General features: G+C 43.6%; 1 protein-coding gene and 1 pseudogene across 1 annotated transcript; both read right to left on the bottom strand.

Moving 5' to 3' along the window:
- Nucleotides 1-2215: 2215 nt before the first annotated feature.
- Nucleotides 2216-6349, bottom strand: LOC124659381 (annotated as a pseudogene).
- A 3027-nt stretch (nt 6350-9376) lies between these two features.
- On the bottom strand, nt 9377-12515 carry LOC124665514 (cysteine proteinase inhibitor 12-like). The gene is made up of 4 exons (XM_047202918.1): nt 12309-12515; nt 11961-12180; nt 9849-9994; nt 9377-9751 (listed from the first exon to the last, which is right to left on the bottom strand). The coding sequence occupies exons 1-4, from the start codon at nt 12513-12515 to the stop codon at nt 9599-9601; spliced, it is 726 nt and encodes a 241-aa protein (XP_047058874.1). The 3' UTR covers nt 9377-9598.
- Between the last annotated feature and the right edge of the window lie 796 nt (nt 12516-13311).

Raw genomic sequence — 13311 nt, 5'->3', positions numbered from 1 at the left:
ATTCATCTGAGTCAAGCTCATAGTCCACTCCATCCTCGTCTTCCTCGTCCATCATGTTCTGCATCTGATCTTCTTCTTCATCCTCGCTTTCAAGCTCGACACTACCGTCATGACCACCTGCTGCATGGCTACTCTGCCCGGATTGGAAACCGCCGCCGCCAAGCATCGGAACTTTGATCGCCTCTCGCCCGGATGGAACTCACCCTCGCCTTCCTGGGAATTCACCACCATCGCCTCGGGAAGAATTAAGGCGATGGGGTGAGTTCCCCTGCGCTCGCACGCTTCCAACCAGTGCACCCACTGAGAGGTCCGCTCAATCGGCTTCAACCGCCAGAAAATCTGGGTACTTGAGCTGCTCCACAAAGCATGCACACCAACAGTGTATGCTTCGGGATTAAGCCCGAAATTCACGGTCAACCACTCCTTCAACTGACTAACTCGCCATGTTTTTGGGTTTGTCAGATGCAACTCCTCATGCTGAAACTCGCTCAGATCAGCTCCTATCGGAGTTGTTCGGACCGTGCCATGACCGAAGTAAACAACGAATTTTACTCTATCTGACATATCTGCTCACCTATACAAATTACAGACTCGTCAAAAAAATCTAGCACCTACACTCTAAAATAAATAAAAATCTAGCACCTGCATTCCTAAATAAATACTATCTACCGGTACATATTACACTAACTAATGTGCGAAGCTAACGACCGCAACATGCATTATGATTACACCATCTAATACCAGGAATTAGGGTTTACCCTTGAAGCGTGCCAAACACCTCTGTCAGCAGCTCAGCTCCTCCACCCCGCAGCAGCTCCACCACCACGCAGCAGCACCACCACCAGCAGCTCCACCACCACCACCTCCACCACCACCAACACCACCTCCACCTCCACCAAAACGCCTTAAAAACTAACCCATCTATAGATCAGCTAATTCTACAGCATTTGGTGGTCAAACTACAACAAATGGCTGGCTAAATAGCTCAGAAATGAGAGAAAACGCTGCTGGACTGAGAGCAAATGAGAGAGAGACCGCTGAGATGAACTCAGAGAGCTGCAGGAGGAAGAAGAGCTGGGCGTCGGCCAGCAGCACCGCGCGTCGGCCAGCATTTATTGCCCAACAATTTCGGACACGGCGCCCCCGAATCAGCACTTCGGGATGGCCCTCCCCGACACGGCCTGCTCCTGACCAGGAGACAGCCCGACATCGCCCGCGCGTGGCCGACAAAAGCCGTCTCGGGCGCGCTGAGCCCGACAAAAGCGAGTCGGGCGTGCTGACCCCGAAAATAGACGTCTCCGCGCGGCCGGCCGGAGATTCCCTGCACTTCGGGTTCGGTGACCCCGATCTAACTAATTCGGGCTTACGGACCCCGACGGTGTATTATTTCTGGAATTGCCTTAAAACTAATATTATTTCTGGATTAAACATTAAAAAGTGTATTATTTTAAAAAAATTCACGAGATACACGAGCTGAATCTAACGATTAAAAAATAAAGTATAAAAGATACTAATAAATTTCGAGGTTTTCAAAAAAAATCTTTTTCCAGACACAATCTTCTACTCTTCTAAAGGCAGCCAAAGATAAATAACGAACCATAGACCTATAAATATCGACGAAGGTTCTTCTATCATCTTAATTTGAGCCGCAATGCCAAGGATGTGTACACTCGCGCAACTATTAAAGTAATCAATCAACATCGGTAAGACTACCAACGCTAGTATCTCAGAAAATAACAACCGATCAGCCTTATCGACGTCGCTGGAGAGCCAAGAGTATGAATCACCATTGTCGAGGACGTAGCAGTCGGGACAAAAACTGCGAGGATAATCCTCCTCGCGGCAACCATGAGAAAAGATCCAAAATTGATCTAGCGAAGCAAGACCTGAAAACCCATACCTAGAGAATTGTAATCTTTCAACACCACCATTGATGTCGGGAAGGAGATCTCATCGTCGAACGATAGGTCAAAGATCACTTATTGCATACGATACCATCTCCATTGCGGGGAAACTTCCTAACATAATCTACTGAAAACACTGCTTTTATTGGAAACTACACGCATAGATCTGGTGTCCGACGGCGAAGCTGACCGGAGGAGAGGGAACCGTGATCTATGGAGGATGCTGAAGTGAAGGCGGCTAGGTTTCCAAGCGGCGGCAAAAATGTAGAGGAGATTTTACAGTGTTCCCCTTCTAGTTTGCATGGTAGTTGTTAAACACATATCATCTAAAACAGGCTGCATCATGCTATTTACAAACTACATTGACCTCTCCGTCCTCTCATGAGCCGCTGAAGTAACTCTTCAGTGACAAAATCTTCGACGACAGCGTTCTGATCCCATTTCCTCGTACTCTGATTTCGTGACACACATCGATTCAAAATCAGGGCTGGACGCCAAGATAGATCCTCCTCTCCAGGCACCAAGAATTGGGCTAGACAAAGTAGCAAAACATTAGCATAGCGTCCATGCACACGAGCGAGAGCGAGCAAGGGAGATTGGGAGAGAGACAGAGGCAAAGAGAGCTACATACTTCTCTTGAGGAATTATCTTCACCTGATACTCCTCAGGCACAATAGGTCGAAGTTCTCTTTGCCTGTTGACACAAATAACATGATCTAGGTGAACTCGGTGCAATGGGAGATAATCATATGCTAACGAAACAACTTAGTCTTTCAGCAAAGCGAGGGAACAACGTGCTTCCGCCTGTCAAGATAATGCTGGAAACAATCCAACACATGTGAACAAGAGACATACAATCAAATATTAACATAGGCTCAGATGCCAGCATTACTGATACCTTTCAAAAAGCACTGGTTGAATATATGGATGGCAGGCTTGCACAGCACGAACTATACACTCAGCAAGGCCAGCTTGATCCATACCTACGAACAAAACATTAGTAACTCCAGTTTCTTACCCTTGCAGAAGAGAAGGGGGTAAAAAAGACATGTACCACTTGCAGAAAAAAAAAGTGGTAAGAAAGTTATTCACCAAGCAGAAGAGGAATTAATTAAGATATGAAGCAATAAGTCAATGGATTTTGTGCTGCTTAGTGCCAGAGTTATCCTAAAAATCATTGAGCTTAAATTTGTTACAGGTGCTTCCATTTCTTTATGGTAATAGGCCAAATCTACCCACCTGATCCAAAAGGCACTAAGGCTTTATTGAGTGGAGAAGGTGGAAACAGGAAGGATGTACAACTATCGTGGTGGTAATGATTTCCCCAAGTAAACAGAAAATAAGAAAATAAAAGGTTAACAAAGACTGACTGATGAAATCTCCAGACATAGTATTTTGTTTTCCGCAAATTTTGGGAAACCAATGTGGCTGTAGCTTGTAAGGTTCTAAAGCAAAACGCATCCATTTTTATGCAATGAAAATGGTAATCATTTTTGGAACTCATAGAACCCTAACTAGCATCAGAAAGGTAATATCTGATTTGTGTGGTTGAGAAATCATTTCCATGAAGTACGAGAAATTAAAACTACGTTATCATCATTTCTGGTAGTCAGGAAGGTTAGCACAAGGGTACGTTCTCACATATATCAGATTATCAGGAGTGGAGGACAGATGAAGAAAATATATGAGACTGTTAGAAGCGACACTAACCCAGATCAATTGGATGAAAAAGCATCTCCGGGACGAGGAACCTCTCATTGGTCAAAGAAAATTCCTGCCAAATAAAATTTTCATTAGATGACACCAAGTAACATTTGACATGCATCAAAAACACATGATGCTACATTTTGACTTAATTCAGCCTTTTCCGATCATCAAACTTGTTTATGTCAGTATCACCATGTATTCTATCTGATTCTCCGTCAACAGGCAGAGAACAGTATCGACGTGCTTCATCCAAGTCTTTAACAAACCCTTTCTTGTACGTTATGCCATCAGGGAGAATGTATGAACATCTAAAAGGGTTCTCCTTAAGCGATAACCTGCAATAATTGCAAACTATCAACTAATAGATGGAGGTAGTGTTTGAGTAACTGATCAACGAGATGGTAAAAAGGTGGTTGAAAACACAATGACAGGATGGTATGCGCATTTCCTCACACAAGAAAGGATTTAAAAAGACAGAGCCCATGCTAGAGGAAACGGGGTGATCAAAATTATTTACAATGTCAAACATAGATGAGCGGACATCCTCAAGTGTATTCAGCCAGTTAACCAACTAGTAAGTGAATGACTTTTTACTGTCGGGGCCTCCCCTACAGTTTTCAGCTCAAAAAAAGTAAGTGAATGACTTCAATAACAAATAAGAATATCCCTATCGAGCTCTGATGGTTAAATTTGGAAAGTCAAGTCTTCCTCGAATTTGACTTGCTAGAATCACAGACCCCAGCATTCATTAACTACTCGGTCTTTGCTTGTCATATCTTCTCAACTGAACATAACCAAATGACCATTCAACTATGACCTAGTCAAGTTCAAACTCTAAATATATGATGATCTTGCAGTTGTTAGTCTTTGGTCTTTTGCCAGAGAGATATGACCTATGCCCCCGACAACTGAAACTAACACATGTCATGGGCCGAGGACAACATTTATAAGAGTGTTCAAAATATCAGTTGATTCCGTGATTAATCACTACTCGGTGGGTGACATGCAAGCTGATTAACTGGTTTATCAGCCGATTTGCCTATTAATCACTAATCACCAGCCGACCGAAAAGTAACCGATAAACATTTCCTTGACATTGTTTATAACTATACTTTCCCAACATAGTTTAACCTTGTGAGTGTGATTACATAGTGTACAGTATGCTACAGATGTTAAGACATTTGTTTGAAGCTTTCAGAACCATGATCATTCTACGTTTTGAAGATACAACATTTACCATTTTAGCTACATACTCCCTCCGTTCTGAATACTCTACTATTGGACATGAATTTTAATGTAGCTTGGATTGGTTGCTCACATATCAAACTAGTATTATTAAATGGCATGCTGATTGGTCTTAAAATTTGTAGAATGTAGATTAAAAGAGAACGGGGGGAGTAGATAGCACATAGCAGATCAGCACATCTGGTTGAATTGCTTCTCTCAACAATTAAAATTACAGAAGGTAACATTCTTAGCTGAACTTTCCATATGAAGGTGCCAATTTAACTTTCAACTAAACCTAAAATTCGGGCACAGTCCAACCTTATGCATACAAAATAAAAGGCCAGATTTTAATATGTTCTTATGAATATCGATGAGGGAGGCAGCAGACCTGGCGAGTTGAAGATCACAAGGGACATCAAGGGACACAAAGCATAGCTTTTCCTTTGGGTCATCAATGAGCAGGGTCTCATCCATGACATTAAGGGAACGGTATGAAACGAGCTCCTTGAGATAGTTCGTGAGGGCCTTGCCACCAAGGTCCATGCGCCGCACAGCATAATTCAGGGTAAAGTTCTGAAGGACGAGGGTTGCTCCGGTGCTCCCCCCTAAATAAAGTTGAACAGTTATAATTGGATTTTTTTTTCTATGTTGGGTCCGCCGAAACCCATATCCAGCCAATTTATACCCGTCTATGTTGATACGGTATGTGTACGTCACGTAAGAAAAAAAAAGAGGTCACGTGAGCAAGATCTTTATAGGATATTTCTATTTTTGCACACGCACGTGACTGTAGATACGTACAAAAACAAGGTACACCACAACACGGGTCATACGGGCCTGTACATGGTTGTACGGACGGTGCACCTACACTAAAATTACAATCGTGTCCTCGCTTACGAACAGGTATGATAAGATCTCCATCGTTATTGTGTTTGATGGGCCTAAAAAAATTCCAGGGGAGGAGCACCGGAGCAGAAGTTGTGAAGGACCGGGCATGCATGGGTGAAGGAGAAGCCACAGTCAACAACAAGACTGCATTGGGCTTTCAAGAGCGATGGCTGGCGACTAGCCTCATAAAGGTGGACAAGGGAAGGAGAGTCTGCAACACAAAGAGAGTTGAATCCAAACTCCTCAAACACCAGTTCGTCAGTAGCATGTTGCAGTCCTGGAGGGTTGAACTGTGGCTCCACCAATAGCAAGGATGAATTTGTAGGATCCACTTGGAGCAGGTTGCGCAGAACCCGTTCCCACACCTCCTGCTGCACCTCTGTATTGATAAGATAGCCACGATCAACAGGACGCCTCAACGTCATGCCTGTCACATCAATATCTTGTGCCTGCAGTTGGTCAGCCGCTAGCCATTTCTTCGAATTTGTGTTGGAACCAGGGGACTTTGCTATACAGTTGGGGACAACAGCAATTGGATCCTTGTCCCCACCAAAACCAGCCTTCAGAAGACCACCCCCATTGTCTAGCACCACCACACCTGATCCGCCCGTCATTGAAGATCCCTCCACTTCTCCCTTATTATTCAAGCCTCGCCCTTTACAGATGAAAACCAAGACGGTTACTTGAATTTAAGAGGGGTCCTACATGGAGAAGAAACAAGGGATAGATGTGTTAAATTTCTCGAAACTGCGGACAAATCTTCTCATGTAATATCATATAGACATAATACATAAAACGAATTACGTAGCCGTGGCTCAAGTTCAACGTGGAATAGAAAAACAGGCTAGCGCAACTTCCTACTCATTCATACACGACACCAGCTCGACAAACATCTATACTTTTTTTCAACGTGAGTTACATAGCAAGCAAGGAAAAATCCCCTTCTAGAAGTAACGGATAGTAAATTTGCAGTCTGAACCCTAGACCTAATCTTCAATAAGTTTTTTTTTAAAACTTTGGAAGGGGTTTCCCCCTACCTTAAAACTTATTTAAATTTAAAGGAGCTAAGGCAGCTCAATGTTTTTACATGCAAGACGGTACAGGGTGGGAAAACAACTACTCGTAGAAAAAAGTACAACACAAACACATGAGTGGAGATTTATACAGGACAAACTGAAATCCATTGCTGAATTGCAGATTTCTCCTCTTTTTTGGCCCTATGACCCCAAAGTTTGAAGGTGTCCATGCATTGTTTGTCCACTATACGAACTGGGATTTCCACATCACCAAAGACGTTCCTGTTTCTTGCCAACCAAGTGCTCTACAAAGCAGCGGTAATGACTAAATCGCAGGCATTTTTTTTTCTGGAACGGGCATTTCTCTCTTGGTAGCGCTGTAGATATATTTGTAAGCTCTTCACAACTGGTTAAGTTAATCCCTAAAAGCGCAAGTATCTTCAATAAGTGAGTATTCATTTCAGCATCTGATTCCAAATAAGCCATGCAGCTACATATACACCAGGGAATTCGATTTTTATGCAAATGGTTGACGAGATAAGCAATATGTGCAAGAAATTCTGGCTGCTGCTTCGACATACATACGTTCCATGGATTCAGTAATACTTCTTCAGATTGTAAGTTACAGTGTTACACGGGCAAAGTATAAGCATGGGCATATCAAATTGCCCCGAGAATAGGCCTTCTATGCAGTGAAATGCCGTAATGTATTGACTTAACCCGAACTAAACAAGGAAAAAACAACGCACGACCTAACCAGCAAAAGGCAGCTCGACATTACCTCCGTGGTGCTTGATGCGGCCGGCGAGAGGCCGCGGAGGCTGGGCGGGCGCTGGATCTCGGGTGGAGGACTGGAGCCGAGAGAGAAGGAGCGGGCCGGAGGGAGACCCGAGGGGGCAGGCATGATATCATGATATCACTCTTCAAAATTTGAATTGTAAGTGTCAAAATTTTTGGAAACAAATTTGTGGCTGTTCATAAGATGTGTGTTTACATTCTACAAAATTTTCAGACCCAAATTCAAAATACACAAACAGAAACAAAAAAAGATAAATACTATGTGAATAGTGCCATTTTGTGCTTTTGTCTTTATGTGACACTATTCATGTTGGATTTCTCTTTTTTTTCTTCTCTAAGGGTGTTTCGAATTTGGTCATACAAGTTACAGAACATGCAAACACACATCTTGTGAACATGTAAAATTTTGTTTTCAAATTTTTTGACACTTACAATTCAAATTTTGAAGAGTGGTATCATGGTATCAAATAAGGTGTGGTGTCACTAGATATGTTCTCGTCAAAATAAACATGGAAAGAAGTCCTGAAAATTTTACGGAATGAATCCTAAAAGATAGAAAAAATACATAACTATTTTTGGGGTTTCTTGCACCAGCCGCCGTTAAACTCCGGCACCATCTAGACACGTGTTGAAAGAGACATCGAATCTTCACCATTGGCAGATCGAAAAGAGCAATGTCGCCAAAGAGATTTTGTGAATCAATAAACAGCTGCAAGCAGTGAGGCACATGTCACTATGGTACGTTTCCTGCTTTCTTGGACCAAGATCAACCGTATAGTCGAAGAATAATCACATATCGACCAACTCAAAACCAACATTTTGCTGCAGAGCATCCACATCATCCACATCGCCCCATCCTCGATGCTGTTATAAGACAACGCACATAGAGGAACAGTTCTCACCAGATCTAAGAACAACCAAAATACCAAGCTGCTGATCTGAAAGATCAACAACCAATCATAATTCAACTTACAAAAGGAAGAAAAAATGAAGCTAAGAAAATTATTTAGAATTCGTTACCGGATGAAGTACCTTATTATTTAGATTAGTTAATACATCTAAGTCAGAGACCTTGTGGCCTGTGCCACGTAAATAAATAAACTAGGGGAATTGTAAAACTTTACACCCTCCAATTCCAAATTAATACATCTGCCCCCTCCTTCCGTTTTGGTATATCTAAATTTAGGTCACAAATTATGAAATAAACGGATTATATTTTTTGAGAAATAATAATGATTAAACCTACACATTAAAATACGTCTAGGTGCATGTGTATTTAGATTAAATCTAACCAATGCTGCGTTGGAATTGTAAAAATTCCACCGTTTGAACCGGGATAGTGATTTTGTGTTTTAAATCATCATTGTTGTATTGATGGTGGTTTTGCTACCAGGCATGAAAAAAAAGAGCAATATTAGTCAAAAGGAGATAATACAATTAAGCCGGAGCACAACTTTTTAGTTGAAACCATAACCACAAAATAGTTTTATCATGATCAAAACACATCGATGTCATAGCTGCCTAGGAGCAAATGAACGGCAACATAATGGAGCCGGTTTGTGTTCTGCCTATTGGGAACTTTAGTACTCCTAATTGATTCAAATGTGAGTTAAATACAAAACCTCTTGAAAGTTATACAAAAGCGAAGAACCCTAAGCTGTCAGCCAAACAACCCCAAGGCTACATGTTGATTCTTTCCTTAGTCAAAGAGAAAATAAGTCGTCTAGAACGTCCTCTCAACCATTGAACACAATCACACATAGGCAAAGAACCGATAACATACAGACGTGTATAGAAAGCAAAAGCTTAGCATAGCTATCACACAACACTTCCAAGTAACCGAAGACCTGTGCTTGTCATATTTCAGTAGCCAACAGTGCCCTTAAGGAGTTACAAGATTGGTTGCATATTCCAACATCAACAACAACCAAACAAGGTTTCAGATAGTTAGGAATAGAGCTCCAGTCGTGCCGCATTCAACAACCAAGCCCGTGCAGAGACAAGTTTACTGTTTATTATCACACAAACTACATTACTATGAGCTTGACATGTCAGACTTCACTGGCTGCTAGATTCATCATGCTCTGGCTGCATCTGGCTCAGCACAAAAGCTCCCTCAAGGTTCTTATGGACCTCAGCTTTCATTTTCTCCTCCTTGGTCCCTCTCTTCAGTTTCAGGAGGATGTCAAACTTTGCAAAGTCCTCAACAACCTGATAAATGGAAGAATAGCAAAGAAAACCTGAGATGAACATATTATACTCTCGGAAATAACAGAGGAGAGTTAAAATACAATTACAGAGAACAAACCTCTGCCTTTGCATGAATGATTTCAAGAAGTTCATATGGGAAAAGGGAGTTCGACCTCTGCTGGATTGTTTTCACAGCATGGTCTGCAGCATCTTTGACTACAGGGTCATGTACAGGCACATCACGCCATCCAGGCTCATGGTCCCCTGAAATATGGTCAACTTAAATATATGTACCAAACTGCAGAAAGCTTAAACTATACAAGATCTAACATGTAAGACAAGTTCATGTCCACTTATTATCACACATACAATATGCAACATCTAATACTCAGTGACTCCCTAATGTGTCCACTGGGCATCAGTTTTCATCTAGTTTCCCGTTATAAGTACCAAATAGAAAAGGCGAACAGATGAAGGGAATGGGCTGGTATGCTTTCAGAAAGAATATATGATTTTCTTACAGAAACTAGAAGATAATCAAAACATGTCACAGTTACATTATCATACTTTCCTGATTATTCATAAACCATGTAGGGATGCAGAAAATAGGGAGAACATATGAAACAAGTGCAATAATGTGGAGCATGTGCCAAGATACTGTAAGTTAATATAACAAAGGTTAGCATCAAGTTATATGATGCAACATAACTTCTATATTCATCCCATCTATCATGCTACACCAGCACGTCATCACAATCCGAAATGAACATTGTTTCAATGCTGAGGTAGGACTACAAACTTGTGTGAACACCCACAATTAGTGCTGTAGTGGCAAAATTTACAGTTATGTGAGAATCCATGCCAATTACTTGGATTTCATTTGGCGCCCCAGAGATGTAACACCAACTAAACCACATGATGATAGTGCAACTATTACATACTCAGTTACAGCAGCTCACCAAGTTCTTGGGAAGAAAACATTTTCTACTGCAGGATTGTACAAAAGCAACTAAGAGGATGATAAATAGAAGAATTAAATACATTGATCATATTTCCCTTGGGGAAACCATCATGCAAACACAAGATAGGTGCCCAAGGAAAGAAGTGACACTGAATTTGCAGATGAAATGCCGTCTAAACTGTACCATCAATCAAATTACCAGTGGCATGGAGGTATAATAGTCCTCGTTTTCTCTAAGGCGCGAGTGGAGAAGTCAAGGAGAGTCGTGAGGATTGTGGTGCAGGTGCAGCAACCGTTGAGCAAAGTCAGCACTCATGTGACAGTAATAACAGTTTAATGGTTATGTGTGGTGATAGGTAGTTACTGAGTCTGCTGCTGCTAGATGAGGCATAAGTTTGTGGAAACCATGAAACAGTATGAAGAAAAAAATGGAGATCAACAAGTGGCACAGTGTTATGAAGCTTAGGAGCAGAATCTATGCTGGTGTCAGCTTCCCAAGGATATGATGAAATATAAAGCTGTAAGCCTGTAATCCAACTGCAACTGATCCAAGTCAAGTAACTTACTAAGCTGAATGAGACAGATCTGCTATACAATCAACTAAAAGAGAGTCAAATCGAATGTCCTGATCATGAGAACTTAAGTTCGTTTTAGTTAACTTAACAAGTAGCACTTGGTTGACCGTGCATGACACAACTGTCAAATTTAGGAATATGAGTAGGTACCATTTAACTGAAGGGATTTACGTACAATCCCATATTCACAGCTATCACTAACGCCTGCTCAAGGAATTTGTGAGGAAGCATGTCATAACTGTCGAATTCAGGAATATGAGTAACTATACTGTTCCATCTAACTGAAGGAATTACCATCCCACATTTCCAAGATATCGCTAACGCCCACTACAGGGTTGATGATAAAGCAAATCAATGCTATGTACAATGCAAGTTCGTTGGATCAGCAAAGAAATCTCAAACACTAGGAGCGAAAGGTTAACAGCCTCACGTGCAAATTAGTGAGTCCATACTGTCATCCACCATTCCACGCACCGCCATCGGGTGATTTTTCAGCCAAACATTCCGAACAAATGAACGGATTAGAATTCGAATATCAGGCAAGAGGCATTTCTACAAACACCTACCGTTCAAAGCATCACAGCTATTTATTTCCAGTCACATCTCACATAGGATAGGAGCAAGCAAGCACAACAAGAGTAGCACTAGGCAACGTACAACAGATCGCGGCGATCGAGCGAGCGGGGGCATATACCTTTCTTGGCGCCGAGGTCGGAGACGGTGAATGAGGTTGCGTCCCCGGTGTGTACGAACTCCTGCAGCTCCTTGAAGTTGAGCCAGGGCTTGACCCAGACCTTGGCCTCGTAGATCTTCTTGCTGCCGGCCTCGAGAGCCTCGAGCGTGAGGTGGTGCACGGTGCCGGCCACCACCTGCTCCTTGGCCTCGACGACCCGCACGAACTCGAGGAGCGCGTTCTGCAGCACCAGTACGCCGACGCGCGCGCGCAACTCACAAATCAGAACCGCAATCGATCTCCAATTCATCAACGTAGACCACCAGGGAAGGGGGAAGAGAGAGGGCAGGAGGGAGGAAATCGCGTCACCTGGCGCTTGTTGTGCTCGTCGACGGCGAAGCGGGCGAGGCCGTCGGTGTCGAGGCTGTTGGCGGCGGCGGGGGTGTCGGTCTTGCCGCCGAGGACGTGGCCGGCCATGGCTCCGGCCGCGAGGGAGGCGGAGCCGACGAGGAGGAGGAGGGCGAGGGCGGCGAGGACGGGAGCGGAGGAGATGGGCCGGGTCGCAGCAACACGCATGCTCTGGACTCTGGAGGTTGCTTTCCTTGTGTGCGTGGGTTGGGGTTTAGATTCTGCGGAGAGGAACGGCACGCAATGGAGAGGGGCCTCGTCGGTTCGTCGGCGCGGTTGCGGGGACGTGTCGGGACGCGTGGTGATCCACGGATGGAGTGGACGGTTGGTGCACGTTGCTTAGGATGTACGCGATGGAAGAATTAAATTCGATTTAGCTTGCGGGCGGCGTTCGTTGCCAAGGCCCATTTTGGTGCACTCGTCTCGTCTGTGGACTGCACAGAAGAACATTACAGCGGCCTGGTAAGTACGTTTTCCGGGCCTCAAAGTCCTCCAATTAGAATATCCTTGCAAGGACTCTGGGCTGGGCCAACCAAGTCTTCGTTGGTGGCTTTCTTTTTCATCTCAAAAACACATATGGGTACCTTTCTTTTAGTCATGTCATATTTCCCCTAAAAAATTTTGAGTCATGCCATATTCTTATACTCCCTCCGTGCGGAAATGTAAGACGTTTGGGGACTGTTTCCGACCAGGTGAAAAGGGGTAAAAAAGACAACTCTACCCTTCCCTAATTTTGAATCGGTACGCCCAGATCGCTGCCGTCCTCGTTCGCCCTCCTCCTCCGGCCGGGGCAGATCCTCCTCCGGCCTGGGGCAGATCCTCCTCCAGATCGCCCTCGCCATCCTCCTCCTCCGCCCTGGCCCTCACCCTCCACCTCCACCCGAAGCCTCCACCTCCGGCTCCAACAGCTCCTCCTCTCGCCCCTGCACCTTCGGCCTGGGCAGATCCTCGCCAAGGTGCTCTT

This window comes from Lolium rigidum, chromosome 6, assembly GCF_022539505.1.
Source record: "Lolium rigidum isolate FL_2022 chromosome 6, APGP_CSIRO_Lrig_0.1, whole genome shotgun sequence".
Classification (NCBI taxonomy): domain Eukaryota; kingdom Viridiplantae; phylum Streptophyta; class Magnoliopsida; order Poales; family Poaceae; genus Lolium; species Lolium rigidum.
This window is presented reverse-complemented; position numbering and strand designations above follow the sequence as displayed.